The sequence below is a fragment of the Thyridium curvatum genome (genome assembly GCF_004353045.1).
Source record: "Thyridium curvatum strain D216 chromosome Unknown NODE_73_length_209619_cov_86.844896, whole genome shotgun sequence".
Taxonomy (NCBI): domain Eukaryota; kingdom Fungi; phylum Ascomycota; class Sordariomycetes; order Thyridiales; family Thyridiaceae; genus Thyridium; species Thyridium curvatum.
This window is the reverse complement of record NW_022156828.1, coordinates 78,090-93,695: the sequence shown is the minus strand read 5'-3', so window position 1 is coordinate 93,695 and position 15,606 is coordinate 78,090. Positions and strand designations below refer to the sequence as shown.

The following is a 15,606-nucleotide window of genomic DNA, read 5'->3' as shown; positions in this document are numbered from 1 at the left end:
CCCCTTTTCCTTCGCTATCGTGATACCGTGGAGGATATGTCTCTCTCAGCATGCTCAGGGGCAAAAGGGATTCTTCAGAACTGTTTGATATTGAGTCCTAGTTATAAAGTGCCTAGCTCACCACAGACTGACTACACGACTCTCATTCACACCCTCTCCCTGTCATGTCAGAACCCCCTTCCCCTGGCTGATCTGCCTCTCTCTCTCTCCCCCCCCTTCTCTATGCCCATTCACCCGTCCCAGGTGTAGTTGCCGCCCATGTCGAGCAGCCAGGTCAGCGAGTTGAACTCGACGTCGATGACCTTGATCTGCCAGTAGCCGGCCTCCTTGGTGTTGGTGAGGATGGTGATGCCCTTGCTCGGCTTCATGGCCTCGCCAAAGGTGGCGTGCCAGCGCAGGGCGACGACGTCGCAGTCGACGGCGGCGATGGAGTCGACGACGACGGGGAAGGGTGGGTTGCTCAGCTGCGCCTCCATGAAGATCTCCTTGGTCGCGAACGTCGGGCCCCCCAGCGGCTGGTCGAGGAACGAGTTGATGCTGTCCGAGTTGTCGACAAAGTCGGCCGCGCAGTACTTCTCGCAGTCCTCGGCCTTGTACTCGGCGATGAGCTTGCGGTAGATCTCGACCATGTCGGCCGCCTCGGCGCGCGTCATGCACTCCTTGTCCTCGCGGCCGGCGAGGGGCGTCGGCGGCGCGGCCAGCGCCGAGCTGGCGAGCGCGAGGAGGGCCGTGGCGAACTTCATCTTTGGAGTTGGGCGGTAGAGGTTGTGATTGCTAATTATTGTCGCTTCTTTCTTTCTCTCTCTCTCTGTCTGTTGTTCACAGACTTGTCAATTACCTTGAGATGAGGATCTCCCGACATCTCGAACGAGCTATGGCAGTCGCTACTCGTCCTCTTTTATATCCAATTCTTTTCTTCCCTTCCCCTTCCTGAGTCCGATCCTGGAAGCCTCGTCTTACGTGAAGCTTCGAGTGAAGCTCCAGCAGATGTATTTATCCAGGGAGCTCAGCACCGCGACCAAGACTGCAGAAATTAGCTGTCGTATTTATCCAGGCCGAGTCCGGTGAGCTCACAAATTGCTGCTCGTCGGACGTCCGAACATCTCATGCTGCCGAGGGTGAGATCGCACCTGTTTCTTCATATCGTGGCATATCGTCGACCAGAACGCTAATCCATTTGCTCGGTACTTTCGGCTGCACACGCGGCCCAACACGGCAGGGCAGCAGAGAAAGAGGTTCCCCCAGACACACTCGCAGCTCGATCTGGGTGTGCACCTCATTCCTACCTTGCGTCTGGAGCTTTTAGGCGAGGTTCCGGCGCAGATGGCCGTCTGCCTTCTTCGTGCTATGGTGGTGAGATGAGTTGTGAAGCGATTGGGCATGCTCGTGTCCCGTGAGAGGAGAGGGCGGGTTGAGTCCAAATTTAGAAGGTGAGGCTCAATGAAGATCTAAGGAGAACCTCGAGGATAAGACCTTCTTCTCCTTTTTACCAACTATTTCAATCTAGGGTTCACTGGATGCTTTAGCCATTGCTTTGGTGGTATGGTTGTAAGTGTGATATTTAAAGTCGTGTGCTTGCCAAGCGACAGGTGTTTGAATGCATTGCTGCTCTCAAGTAATCTCCCCCAGAAGCTTCTTTCCTTCCAATCTTGAAAACATGGTTCATTTTAGCTCTATTCTACTGGTTTTAGCTTTTCTAAGAGTTTGAGGCTACTCGACAGCCCTCCTCTTCTCCTTTGTCGTCTATCAAGACCTCTGAGATCAATAGGTAGCTGCATATCAAGTTGCACGATCAAATAGATGGACAACATCTAGTTACTCGATAGTCAAACATGTATGACTTGGAGCGAGGAGAGGTCTCGCATTCGTCCGAGTGCCTTGTATTTCTACCACCCCTTGACTCCCAGTTCACCATGTTGGTGTTCTTGGCCGTGGTGTAAGTCTGATTGTGCTGGCGGCACCGTGTGAACCCCACCTGACTAAGGTCCAGACCGCCCATTGCCCACGTACAATACACGCGCTGTGCACGCGCCCAGGAGAGGGAAGAAAAAGTGACGTGCGTGCCCCAAGCTTCCATCGTGCCTCTCCCCCCAAAACCACCTCCACGCCGTACCGACCAATTATCGTCGCCGCAAACGACCGCTGCAAAACATCTCGCACTCAAGAAGACGCATATAACCAGCATCATGGACGTCGCCGACCAGTGGATGCTCGAATATCTCCCAGGTACGTCCACATGCAACGCAATAACCTCTCTCCCTCCCTCACCTCCCTCCCTCCACAGCAACATCTCCCCGCTCCATAGATCCAAACAAAAACAACAAGTCTCGACACTCTCCTCCCCACACCTCTCCTGCACCGCCCTTCCCACTTTCGCTGACCCCATCTCGCACACAAAACAACAGGCTTCCTCCCCGACCCGCTCCCGCAGCTCCTCCACGAGCACGTCCTCCACCCGCACGCCTACGTCCAGGTCCTGAAGCGCAAGGCGATGCACCTCCTGGCCCGCCTCTTCAACGCCGCCTACCCCTTCCTCTCCCCCGTGGCGGACCGCCTCGCCCGCGCCCTGCACGACAGCCCGGACCTCGTCGTGCTGGCGGCCCTGCTCGTCGCCCTCGCCGCCGCGCTGCAGGTGCTGCTCTACGTGCGCCGCGTCGTGGCCTGGGGCGTCCGCCTCGCGCTGCGCATGGCTTTCTGGGCCGGGGTCGTCGCGCTCGGGGCGGTCGTCTGGAGGAGAGGGCTCGAGGAGAGCGTGCGCGACGTCGTGGTCGCCGGCGGCAAGGTCGCGGGCTACGCGGCGGCCATCGGCGAGGTGTGGATGGCCGAGTACAGGCGGTACGAGGCGCAGACGCAGCGGGTCGCGCAGGCCGGCGCCGGCGCCGGCGCGAGGAGGCAGAGGTAGAAGGAGAGGTGGGAGCGCCACAGTTGGTGGTTGTAGTTTTTTGTTTGTTTTTTTTGGAGATGGGAATGAGAGTGTGGGAGACCAAGAGAGGAAAAAGAGATACAGAGAGATGTTGTGGTCTGTCTGTTGTTCTACGGTCTTGGATTCCGCACATTGGGCAGATCACCACACACACAACATTGGCCCGAAGGCATACGCGCATCGTACCCGGAGAGAATTCAGATTCATCGTTCCTGTTTCAGGGGGCCACCATCTAATCCGACCCAACGCCGACGCTATGCAAACTATGTGCCGCAGGGAGGTATCCACCTACACCTGACCGACCGACCAGCTTTTCAGAATACAAGACAAATCGTCCCAAATGCAAGACACCAGCACAACACCGCCTCCCTTTTTTACTCTTGTTCCTCAAACTCCTCGTCCTTCAACTCCCTCGGCTCCTGGGCCTCGTGGTACTGGATGCAGTCGTCGATATAGCTCAGGATGGCGCCGACGCTCTCCTCGTCCGACGAGTCGAGCTTGAGGTAGCTGACCATGCTGAAGCTCTCAATCAGACCGGCCACGGCCCGGTTCAGCCTCCTGAAGCTGGAACCCTTCATGATGGCCTCCCGCTGCTGCGGGTCGGTCATGTCGTCGTCGCCGACCTCGTCGCCCTCGGCCCTGCGCCTCGCCACCTCGGCCGGGTCGTCGTCGAGCAGGGCGACGTCCGGGGTCAGGAACTTCTTGAGATCTTTGCGCTTGACCTGGCCCTTGACGAGGTCCATCTTGGACAGCACGTTGAGGTGGGGGATCTCGAGCATGATCATGGCGCTCATGGCGCTCAGGGTGCCGGCGAAGAACTTGGCGCGGTCGACGACGAAGGTGGCCTCGAGCAGGTAGGCGGCGCAGAGGCGGATGTCGAGGGAGCCGGCCTGGGTCAGGAACTTGACGAGGGCGGGCAGGATGGGCACGTGGGTGTAGAGCTCGATCTGGCCGGGCATGTCGAAGATGATGAGGTACTCCTCCGTCAGCGAGTCGAGGGACTCGGTCAGGAAGTCGAGGTTCTCCATGAGGAACTCGAAGCAGTAGATGAGGCCGCCGTTGGGGCCGAGGCCCATCTCCTCCATGACGTCCTCGAGGGAGATGAGGTCCTTGATGTCGAGGTCGGGCTGGTGCTCGAACGTCTCGGCGGCGGGGTCCAGGTTGACGTAGAAGGCGGAGCGCCGGTTGAGGTTGAGGTGGGTGATGAGGGAGGCGCAAAAGGTGGACTGGGCCGGGCGGGCGCCCATGTTTTGTTAGGACATATCCATATCCAGTGGTGTCACGGTCGAGAATGCGACGATGATCTTGAGGAGAGAGGGAGGAGCTCACCTTGCCCGCCCCTGCTGGGCCCATGACCATGACCCCGAACTTGCTCATGTCGGGCTAGGTATCTGCCGACCCGGCGTAGAATGCTGAGATGTTATGTGTGCAATGCGCCGACTTTTGTTTGAGAAGGGTCAAGCTTGAAAGTGAAAGAGCTGTGTCGCAACACATGCAGATTTTCGATGATGGTGTTTGTCAGGGTGGGGAACTGGACATCACTTTGAACTTCCTTTATCAATTATCGATAAGATAAAAAGATAAGCTTGAAGCCAAAAGCGGGTATAGGCCAAACGCGTTACCTTGTACGAGTACCCTCAAACCTGTGCCTCTTGCAGGAAGCTGACCGGATCAAAGATATCAAGGCCAGCATGGAGAGACGAAACAACAGCCGAAGAGGGGACGAATTCTGCTGCCCCGCTAGTGGGCCGGGCTTACCGGGTGAGGCATGGTGCCAGTGCAGCATTGACCGGTTCGATAGGCTGGCGCCAGGGGAGGATCCCTGGGATCCCTGGAATCCCTCCAGGCGCGGGGGCGTGTACCGCTTTTTCACACCCAGTGTTTTTGGTAGTGCTGGACTCAACCGGCAGAAAAAAAAAGACCTACAACCCCTCCATCACGCGCACGCAGCCATTATTACTGGACGGCGGTGAGCAAAAAGCCAGGCAAAAAAAAAACCTGGATTGGCTCACTGGCTGGTATCCTCTGTCATTTCCCCATCCATCGAAAGCAAATGGGGGGATGAAAAACGTGCACATGCAGCATGGGAACACAACGGCAGCAAAGCCGAGTCCCTCAAGGTAGCATCTACATGCTCCCCACGTCGAGAGCCCGGACGGAGTGCGTAGTCGGTACCGACCGTTGATCCCGACTTCCGAACCTCGAGCGAAAAGAAAAAAAAATCTACTCTGTAGAGAGAGGAGAGCAATATTGCGCCATACTTACGGTCGAAGTTGACATGCATTGATGTCCGTGGGCATATATGCACGCACTCTAATCGCTGCTGCTCTGCTCATGTACTTCGTGCCTTCCTGGCAATTATGTCGCCGTCTGACACCCCCTGCGCCCGAGAAGGAAAGAGGTAGATAGAAAGGGAAAGAAGAACAATATTAACTCTCCGAGCACACCTTCCATTGAATCCCATCCCACCAAGAGAAACCTACCTAGGTACCTCAATAGGACAGGGATACATGTACCTCCTTAGCAAAGAATGGGAAAATCCCCCCTTGCGCCTCAGCTTACCTCCCCGGACAGAGCAAAGCAAATGGAAGCGCATCTCATCCAACTAACGGCAGTAGATACAAGCACCTAGGTACCTTAGTAGTTGAATGCAGTAAGAAATGAACGAGACCAAGCCAAGCAAGCCAGCAAGAGAATAGTGCCTAGGTAGGTAGTACCTAGGAAATACGGAGTAAGTAGGTCAGGTAGAGCACGCCTACATCTTCCCGAAGGGCGACGACACATTGCAGCGTCGACTTCTGTCTTCTTTTGTCTCAGTCCCTAATCTTAGGTTGTCACTCCAAACAATCCCCGTCCCACTAATAAATCTGACTACTTCTCCCACCCGCATTCCGACAGCTGTCTCCTTCCACTCTCTCTCTCTCTTCCTTTTCTCTTCCTCTCCTCTATCCCTCTCTCTACTCTCTCCATCTCTCGTCTTCCCCTCATTGTCGTCGGTATCCGTCCGTCTGCTTCATTCTAGGTTGGTATTTCCCATTGAACATGCAGCAAACCCCAAAACTTCAAGGACGCATCGTTTTTCTCTGACCGTGAAAAGTACAGATTGCCGCAGTCTTATCGATTGCTTCACCCCTCCATCGGCTATTTTTTTCCCGCATACCTTTTTCTCCTCCCCCAACATCCAAATCACACAATGGCCTCCAACGGTAACGCCATCCACGCCGACCAGGCTGCCTGGCGCCACTACAACGAGGGAACCTTCCTGTTCACCGTAAGGCACTGTTCCGCGCCCCCGGCACAGCTTAGTGTCTTTCCTGCTAACAGGCAATCCCGCATCGCAGTCCGAGTCTGTCGGTGAGGGTCACCCCGACAAGATTGCCGACCAGGTTTCCGATGCCATCCTGGACGCCTGCCTGGCTGAGGACCCCCTCTCCAAGGTTGCCTGCGAGACTGCCACCAAGACTGGCATGATCATGGTCTTTGGCGAGATCACCACCAAGACCAAGCTCGACTATCAGAAGGTCGTCCGTAACGCCATCAAGGACATTGGCTACGATGACTCGTCCAAGGGTTTTGACTACAAGACCTGCAACCTGCTCGTCGCCATCGAGGAGCAGTCTCCCGACATTGCCCAGGGTCTGCACTACGAGAAGGCCCTCGAGGAGCTCGGTGCTGGTGACCAGGGTATCATGTTTGGCTATGCCACCGACGAGACCCCCGAGCTGTTCCCCCTGACCCTGCTGCTCGCCCACAAGCTCAACGCTGCCATGTCGGCCGCCCGCCGTGACGGCAGCCTGGCCTGGCTCCGACCCGACACCAAGACCCAGGTCACCATTGAGTACAAGCACGACTCTGGTGCCGTTGTCCCCGTCCGCGTCCACACCGTCGTCGTTTCTGCCCAGCACAGCGAGGACATCACCACTGAGCAGCTCCGCAAGGAGATCCTCGACAAGATCATCAAGAAGGTCATCCCCGCCAAGTACCTTGATGACAACACCATCTACCACGTAAGTTTTGAGCGTTTCGAGTCTCGCTACTCACTGGATCTAATGGCATGTGACGACTAACTCTTGCGCCTGCAGATCCAACCTTCTGGCCTCTTCATCATCGGTGGTCCCCAGGGTGACGCCGGTCTGACTGGCCGCAAGATCATTGTCGACACCTATGGTGGCTGGGGTGCCCACGGTGGTGGTGCCTTCTCCGGCAAGGACTTCTCCAAGGTCGACCGTTCCGCCGCCTACCTCGGCCGCTGGATCGCCAAGTCGCTGGTCGCCGCCGGCCTCGCCCGCCGCGCTTTGGTCCAGCTCTCGTACGCCATTGGTGTTGCCGAGCCCCTGTCCGTCTTTGTCGACACCTACGGCACCTCGGAGAAGACCTCGGAGGAGCTGGTCAAGATCATCCGTGCCAACTTCGACATGCGCCCCGGTGTCATTGTCAAGGAGCTCGACCTGGCCAAGCCCATCTACTTCCAGACTGCCAAGAACGGCCACTTTGGTACCAACCAGAGCTTCAGCTGGGAGAAGCCCAAGCCCCTCAAGTACTAAGCGTCGCCCTGGCCTGACGCCTTCATGGTGACACCAAGCGAGAGATTCAACTTCTCCTCGCGTAATCTCACATCTCACGACCGTTAGAGAAAAAGCTATCACGATTCATGTTTTATTTTTATCCGCACATCACGGACGGGCAAAGAATAAAGGCGTACGGTTTCAACAATCCTGGTTCTGGGAGAAATAATATATCCAATTTTCTTTTTTCTTTTGCTCTCGAGGTTTCTTTTTCCTTATCACTGTCACATGTCTGGGTGGGGGGCTGTCTCAGCCCTCTTGAAGCCTCGCTGAGCGACGACACAGCGTCGCTCAAGTCTTGCCTGGCCATCCCTGGCATTGCATGCAGGGAAGGCCAGCGCTCTACAGAGGAGGGGAGGGATGCTGGCGTCTTTCAACAAAGACATTGTCTTGCATTGGGAGGGGTGTTGCAAAAAATGGGAAAGACACTTTTCACTGCATAACTTTTCTTCTCGCGATACCACACGCATCGGAAAGAAATCACAGCATCTACACATCGGCGTTTTAACAACAACACAACACACACACATTGATCTTTGGGAAAGCGATTTACAAGAAAGAACTTCAACATCTTTTTGACACTCTGTTTTCCCGAACTCTGAAGCCGATGCACACAATACTTGCAACATCACAAAATCTCTCAACGCTTCGGGGAAGGGGGGGAATGGGGGAGACTTTTTTGGGCCGGTGGCGAGTTTCGTCCCTTGCGAAAGGGGTGATCGCCGCAAGGAAAGGGGCATGGGATGTACTTAGGTACCTTTGTTTTGCTATCTAGCTGCAGATACAACTCTCTGATAGATGGCCACACATTGATACAAGAAAGCGGACGAGTCTGCCCCCGGGTAGACTTGCGCGTGTTTGCCGCTCATCTGTCTAGTTTGACATCTGGCCCAAGTGATCTGATTCTTCGCAATGCACTTGCACTCTGTGGTCCAGTTAAAGAGAGAAGGATACACCATGATTGTTCAATTCATTTCCTGTCTCGAGATATTGTATTACTCAAGATATGTAACTACCTAGAGTATGGATCATGAGAGGGGGTGAAGAAGTACAGCTCTGTGGAATCGTAGGGTATCGAAGCTTATAAGAGACGCAGTACGCTCTGAGATAGAAAAAAAAAGAGAGAAGCAAAAGAGCGTCCTTCTAAGTTCGTCGGAGAAAGTGAGAATACAATGTGGTAGAAAAGTAGGTGACCAAGAAAAAAAAATATAACAAGAAAAGAAAAAAAGGTGGTGGTGGTGATTGGTGGTGACTGACTGAGTGGCCAAGATCCGCCGTGAAACACCAGACAATAGGGGTAATCAAAGAGGCAGAAATAGAGTATATCGTGACAGTCAGTTCAAAGTCGGAGTCTAAAAAGGGGGGATGGATCCATTCTCATCCATTCTTTTTTTCCTTCCCCTTTCGTCCTCTCGTCCCCTTTTCTTTCGTTACAGTAAACGGCAATGAGGAGGGGGGAAGAGGGAAAGAAGAAAGGGGGGGGGAGAGCCAGTCCACGCCATCAACATCACGGAGCACGACACTCTCCTCCTTCCTACCTACCCCTTTCCACGAAAATACAAAACAAAAAACAATCATTGATCATCAGGCCTCTTCTCCTCCCTTCCATGCTCACGTCACGTCAGCGACGGCGCCGAAGCAGACGACGGCACGTGGTCTCCTCCTCCTCCGGGCGCGCCGGCGAGCGGCTCGAGCCCCTCGAGGATGCGCCTCGCGGCGTCGATCCGCCGGCGGTACATCCTGCTCTCGGCGCTCGCGCGCCCGCTCTCCGTGAGGCCCAGCACGCACCTGCCCAGCCCCGCGACGGCGCGCTCGACGAGCATCTGGTCCTCGCGCGACAGGGCGCCCACGGCGGCCGGGGTGCCCGGCGCGGCGGGCGCGGCGATGCCCAGGGACGAGGTGCTGCGCGCGCTGCTGATGGAGTACTTGTGCTGGTGCTGCGGCTGCTGCTGCTCGGCAGAGGCGACCTCTGCGCCTTGGCCTTGCATGAGCGACTCGGAGATGTTCCGCAGCTGCCGGTCGGCCGTCCCCATCGCCGCCTCGCCGCCGGCCTCGGCGGAGGACGACGAGGACGAGGCGAACGCGTGCTGCTGCTGCTGCGGCGGCGTCGAGGACCGCGCCGCGACGGGCGACCCGCTGCCGTTGGACGACGTCTTCTTGCGCGCGCTGCTGCTGCTGCCGCCGACGAGCGGGAAGCTGCGCTGCGTGCCGGTCGAGTCGAACGACGAGACCGAGGGCCGGTGCAGCGTGTGCGCCGCGCTGCTGGCGGGCCGCCGGGCGAGCGCCGCGGCGGGCGGGTGCGACGACGAGGACGAGCGCTGCTCCTCGGCGCTGTGGCGCTTGTTGGGCGTCGTGTTGGCCGTCGCAGGCGCCGAGCTGAACGCGTTTCCCCCCCGGCGCGCCGTGGGTGGCGGCGTGGCCGGCCGCCGCTCGCGCTTTTGTTCCTGCTGGGTTCTTCCGTCTTGGTCTTCCTCGTCCTCCTCGACAACGTAGTCGTCGATGACGGCAGTCTCGTCCGCGGCTGCAGCCGCCGTCTCAAAGCTGGAGCGGTTGGTGCTGTAGCGCGAGGCGCGGCCCTCGGTGGCCGTGGCGAACGAGTCGACGGTCGAGACGGAGCCGGCGCTGCCCCGGCGGGTGCGGCTGCGCGACCGCGACTTGCCGTACGTAGGCCCGCGTGTTGTCTCGACCGAGTCCTCGGAGCTGAAGCTGCCGCGCCCCGCCAGCCGCTGCTGGTTGATCGTGCCCAGGGCGCTGTGAAGGATAAAGTGCTCGTAGTCAAAGGCGTCCTCGCGGTCCTCGTGAGAGATGGGGTGCTGAAACGTGTCGTGGTACTCGGACTCGCCCGCCTCGCTCTCCCAGTCAGTGCCGGCCGTGGCGAAGCCGTCCTGGTTCTCGTCCGACGGCGGGTCGTCGCCGTTCTCCGTCCGCATGTCGCTGTCCACGTCTTCCTCCTCCTCCTTCTCGGCCTCCTCCGGTATGGTCTCCGGCTCTCTTCGTGGTGAGTCGGTGCCGAGATCCACGACGGGCGTTTCTATGAATTGTTGCTGGTGGTGGTAAGGATGGCTCAGCTTCGTGACGCCGTTCTCCTGGCTCTCGTAGCCGCCCGCCAGCGAGTCGTCCTCTGTGTTTTCGTCAAAGGAAGACCTCGTCTTCTTGGGAGTTGACTGGCCTTCTCCGTCGCTCTCGCCGTCCACGGTCGACACCTCACCATTCCAGGGGTTCCGGCCTGACACGTCGTTGGGCGTGGATACGGACTTGGTCAGAGCAGACTGCGGCTCCGTCCCGTACCATTGCTCTATCCGGGCGTGGGTGAATGGGCTCGGCGTCCGCAGGCTCTGAAGACTCCTCCTCTTCATGCTGTCTGCGCGCGCCTGCTCCCGCAGAGACGAAATCTTGCCCTTCAGGTCCTTCATCTGGTCCTTCAGATCCCGCATCTGAGCCACAGAGGCAGACCTTGTCAAGCCCTTCTCGTTGAAGGACCCAAAGGTTGGGCTCAGGAATGTGTCCAACCTCGAGGCGTTCTCGGCTTCCGGCCGGAGCAGGTCCGGCTCGGCGGCATCTTCACTGACCGACTCCAAGCCCTTGTCTCCCGCCGAGTCCGTCGATCTCCTGTAGTCAGGCTCCTCCTGCTCCGCCAGCCCGTTGAGATCTTCTCGTATTTGACCCAGGCTCTGTGATGAGATCAACGGCGGCCTGTACCCACCGGCAGCGCCCATCGCACTCGCCGATCTTTGCGTGTAGACTTTGGGTGCGGCATCGAGTCTCAGGGCATTATCGCTGCCTATGCGTGCGTGCCCGGGCGCGAAGACTGTGGTAGAGTGGTCGCGGAGGCGGAGAGGGAACGGGGGTGAGGGCGTAGAGCCGTCGGAGAAGCCCGTGGGTGACGACATTTGCAGAGAGCTCCGCGCGCGTGTGAGATTGCCTTCCATAGTCTGTGGACTCGTTAGCTTATTTGCAATACAAAGTGGGAGGGCGCCACGAAATCATACCGTCAATCTCCTCTTCGCATTAGCGAGGATTTGCTCCGCCCGCTTGCTCAGGTCCGCCGCGGAGCGCTGGTCTTCGTTCCCACTGCCACCATTGACGCTGCTCCCGCCGCTTAGAGAGGGCGCGTCAACCGTCAGACTGCTGCTGGGCGCATGCGGCTCGCGGGCGGGCGAGTCCGGGACGTAGGACTCGGCGACGCTCTCTTCGTCGTCGCCCTGGAACACGCTGTCGCCGACGCTCATGGAGTCGTCAAAGTCGGCAAAGAGGTCCGGCCTGTCCTGGGTGGTGATGGTGCTGGTGCTGTCGCCCGAGGAGCGCCGCAGCCGCTCGACGGAGGCCTGCTGCTCCTTGGCCCTCCTCTTGACGCTGTCGAGCACCCGCGCGGGCTGGGCCAGGTAGTCGGCCATGTTCTCCTTGTCCGCCAGGGCCTGGCGGTCGAGGCCGGCGCGGCGCTGGGGCGAGGGCTTGCCGACGGTGCTCTCGACCTCGGTGACCTCGCCAATGTCGGACAGCATGGTGCCGTTGCCGTATATGATGGGCGTGGTCGGGGTGATGGGCCCTGCGGTGAAGGTGAGGGCGTGCAGGTCGACGCCCGAGGCGGCGGCATGGGCGTTCTTCCACATCATGAGCGGCGAGTGGGAGCGGTCGTCGTCGTAGCCGGGGGAGGAGGACCGCTCGTACTCGGGTAAAATCATGTCGGGGTTGGTCAGGGTAGGCGACGGGGGCTGCGGCGGGTAGGGCTGCGGCATGGAGCCCGCCCGGCTTGAGGAGGGCTCCATCATGGCCATGTCCGTCCGCGTAGGTGTCTGTGTGCCGCCGCGATGTCGCTGCTTCTGCAGAAGCGAGGGCCGGGAGCGGGAGGTGGCAGAAGCGAGAGGTGAGAGAGAGATGGACAGGTAGGTAGGTAGGTGAATCAATTAGAGGCTGCTGCTCGGCGCAGACGCCGCTGGACGAATAGCACACCGGCCTGTCCTCTCACAGTGCCGCCAGGAGAACCGTCGGGCCAGTCGTAGTTGGTAGATAGAGTAGGACAATCGAGAATGTCGTGCATGTGCAGGTTACAATTAACCGCAAAGACACCGTCCGCTCGGCAGGCCAGAGGATAAATTGGATGCGGCGAGGGCGCTGGTTCACGGCCGCAGACTAGGATCGACGACGCACGGGAAGTCGTTCTGTCGGGTTCCGGCCGTGGAGTGCGGAGAGTATCCTGCTCATGGGTTGTCGTGCTGCGCAGAGGGTGTTGGCAGATGCGAGCAAGCTGGCAAGCAGAGCAGCGCAAGCGACTCGCTAGACCTCCTGAACCGGCCAGATCAAACTGTGGCGCGCAGAAAGAGCACGCAGTAGCCCCGGGCCCAAGCACGCGTCGCAGAGAAGGGGATCGTCTGTGCTGTAAGAGACGGGAAGGTTCATGCAGCAAAGAGGGTGGTGGAGGGCAATATCTGCAAGATTGATTGATCGAATGGCGCGGTGCCAGTGCCCAGTAACAGTGCTCAGTGCCAGTTACGGGATGCGCCAGCAGCAGATGCCGGGGGTGGGGATGGCCAGAAACAGCTGGAGCAACTCGTCTCGCACTCGCGCTCCTTCCCCAAATCGACAATCGACGGCGGGCACACACACACACGCACACCTGATCGACAATCGTCACAGCCCCTTCGAGAGCAAGCGGGTTGAATATCCACTCAGTCTTGTGGTCGTTGTTCGTTGGGGGTGGCAGCGAGTGTTTAAAGAGAGAGTGCGTGGACCGGTGCCAAACTTGCACGGCCTTCCTCGGTCTGAGTAAAAGTATGCGCATCCAGGAGTGAGTGAGTTGATAACTTTTTGTTTCCCTGGTTCTCCTGCAGGCTACGGACAAGGTCGACTCGAGTCCTTCTCTCAGGCCTGTGATTGCGTCGACAAGGGCCTGCTGCCGGGCACTAACAAGGGTTTCTTTCCCTTTTTCGTTCCTTTTTTCTCTACACGTTGGCTAGATGCAAGGGGTGAGAGCTGGATCTCTCAAGCTTGACCGTCTAGAACCTACTGTAGTATCCAACGGTAAACCTGGGCGAGAAACCTGGCCGATCCTATTCACGGCATTTGCTTGCGAAGCTCTCGGCATCTCCTCTGCTTTTCGTCATTTCCCAACGGCCGGGCTAGTCTCCACGCGCTGGCTGGCTGCCGCTGTTGGCATCTGTCAAAAGGCACCACTTTCTCTTCACGAGACGAGGGACGGGATCAGCCAGAGAAAAAAAAAAAAAGGGGGCATGCGTTTATGTGCATGGTGCAAGGATGTAATCGTAATCGCTTGCACACACTTTCTCGCACACATGCGGCGCCAGTGCCAGCGGCGGCCGGTGCCGCAATTGGCCAGGCACGGCAACTTTAAATGGTCCCCAAGGATTTCTCTGGGTTTTTTTTTCCCCTCCCGCGGCGCCGGCGTGGTGTGAAGAGTTGCGAACTGGTAGCTTGTCTTGGGATGAAACAATCGGCACTACTTGTACTCCTGTACCGTACCGCACCTTTTTGGACGACGAGATGGTGTTACAGCTAATGAACTTTCTACCTATCCGGTAGGTAGGAAAATGCATATCTACGGCAATATGAGTCGGGTCATGCAGGTGTAAATGAGAGATGGCCAGGGTACGCGCTGCTTGCTGCGAGGCATGACTGTCGATATTTGGTGCCTGTCAGCACTATGGATCCTCCTCCATGCAGCCCGTTGAGGAAACAGAGACACCATCCCGGGCGTACGAGGTAGGGGAATGTGCCAATCGTGAAACAAGTGCGCCAATCAGCATTTTGCTACTGCTCCAGGTAATCGGCCGGCACAAGGCATATCTGCCCCGGTTGGAGTAGTTACATTGTATCTCTGAGCTGGGCGAAGTCTTCTTCACGGTTTACCGCTCATGGTCGACAAGAAGATAGAGTAATATCATCTGAAATTCATCATTCAATTCCAAAAAGAAGAAGCGGCCCAAATATTTATTAGAATAGAAGATGATGCTACTGGTACTGCCAGCCAATGCATGCCAGCGCACGGACCACCAGACACCAGCCAGGACGAATCTCGAGCTCCTAAAAATTTCCAGACCACCATCGTCGACCTCCCCAGCCTGACCTCATACGACACATGGTGATTGGCTTGCCACGCCGTCCAACCTCACCGCCCCAAAAACACCCCAATTCCTCGGTAGACGGGCCTCAATCCACACCCGCGAGGACCATACTTCCCTTCCCCCCAGAGAATTGAACCGTCCGGGCCGGGCCTGCGCCGCCGTCGCCGTCGCCGTCGCCGCTGCAATGAGCAAACACATCCTCCGCTCCGCCCTGGAGCTCCGGGCGCCCATCACGCGCCGCCTCTTCCTCTCCTCGCAATGCCAACAACCACGAGCGGCGGCAGTAGCAGCAGCACCGCTCCCCGCCGCCCGCCGCCTCTTCAACACCACCCCCTCCCACACCCCAAGCCAGCAGCAGCCACCCACCGACGCCGCCGCCTCCTCCTCCTCATCACCGCCCACAACCACCACCACCGCTCCCACCGCCACCACACCCGCGCCCAGCGAGAACCTCCGGACCCTCCTCCCCCTCCTCGCCGCCCAGCCGGGCGGCCGCTACGCGACCGTCCACGTCCACGGCCGGCCCTACCTCGTCACCCAGGGCGACAGCATCCGCCTGCCCTTCCGCATGCCGGGCGTCCGGCCGGGCGACGTCCTGCGCCTCGACCGCGCCACCAGCCTCGGCAGCCGCGACCTGACGCTCAAGGCCCCCGGGACCGGCGACACGAGCACCTCGAGCAACGCGCCCGCCTACGTCGACCCTTCGCTCTTCGAGTGCCGCGCCGTCGTCCTCGGCCTCGAGAGCGAGCCCATGCGCGAGCTCGTCAAGACGAAGCGCCGCCAGCGCAGGCGCAAGACGGTCCGCAGCAAGCACAAGTACACGGTCCTGCGGGTGCAGGAGCTGACCATCAAGAGCAGTCTCTGAAGGAAAGGGCCGCAAGCAGGGGAGGTGGGATGGGGGTCGTGTCGTGTAGGGACGTGAGGAAGGGAGGTGGGCCAAGGGAACGCAGTGGTTGTTGTATCAAAAGAAGGGCCAGTCCGAACAGGCTCGTGCCTCTTTGTATAATTGAGAAAAAGAATAGGCAAATCCATCAGGATG

At 58.4% G+C, this 15,606-nt stretch overlaps 6 protein-coding genes across 6 annotated transcripts; 3 read left to right on the top strand and 3 right to left on the bottom strand.

Annotated features, from left to right (window-relative positions):
- Positions 1-230: 230 nt before the first annotated feature.
- E0L32_009736 (uncharacterized protein) lies at positions 231-743 on the bottom strand (the record flags this gene model as incomplete). The annotated part of the gene is made up of 1 exon (XM_031144732.1): positions 231-743. The coding sequence occupies one exon, from the start codon at positions 741-743 to the stop codon at positions 231-233; it is 513 nt and encodes a 170-aa protein (XP_030990507.1).
- A 1,170-nt stretch (positions 744-1,913) lies between these two features.
- On the top strand, positions 1,914-2,902 carry E0L32_009735 (uncharacterized protein; the record flags this gene model as incomplete). Its single annotated transcript, XM_031144731.1, has 3 exons — positions 1,914-1,936; positions 1,991-2,226; positions 2,406-2,902. 3 exons carry the CDS (start codon positions 1,914-1,916, stop codon positions 2,900-2,902), a joined length of 756 nt encoding a protein of 251 aa, XP_030990506.1.
- Positions 2,903-3,297: 395 nt separating this feature from the next.
- On the bottom strand, positions 3,298-4,170 carry E0L32_009734 (uncharacterized protein; the record flags this gene model as incomplete). Its single annotated transcript, XM_031144729.1, has 1 exon — positions 3,298-4,170. One exon carries the CDS (start codon positions 4,168-4,170, stop codon positions 3,298-3,300), a length of 873 nt encoding a protein of 290 aa, XP_030990505.1.
- A 1,946-nt stretch (positions 4,171-6,116) lies between these two features.
- On the top strand, positions 6,117-7,467 carry E0L32_009733 (uncharacterized protein; the record flags this gene model as incomplete). Its single annotated transcript, XM_031144728.1, has 3 exons — positions 6,117-6,194; positions 6,265-6,930; positions 7,006-7,467. The coding sequence occupies 3 exons, from the start codon at positions 6,117-6,119 to the stop codon at positions 7,465-7,467; spliced, it is 1,206 nt and encodes a 401-aa protein (XP_030990504.1).
- Positions 7,468-9,104: 1,637 nt separating this feature from the next.
- E0L32_009732 (uncharacterized protein) lies at positions 9,105-12,254 on the bottom strand (the record flags this gene model as incomplete). The annotated part of the gene is made up of 2 exons (XM_031144727.1): positions 9,105-11,420; positions 11,478-12,254. 2 exons carry the CDS (start codon positions 12,252-12,254, stop codon positions 9,105-9,107), a joined length of 3,093 nt encoding a protein of 1,030 aa, XP_030990503.1.
- Positions 12,255-14,751: 2,497 nt separating this feature from the next.
- Positions 14,752-15,432, top strand: E0L32_009731 (uncharacterized protein; the record flags this gene model as incomplete). The annotated part of the gene is made up of 1 exon (XM_031144726.1): positions 14,752-15,432. The coding sequence occupies one exon, from the start codon at positions 14,752-14,754 to the stop codon at positions 15,430-15,432; it is 681 nt and encodes a 226-aa protein (XP_030990502.1).
- Between the last annotated feature and the right edge of the window lie 174 nt (positions 15,433-15,606).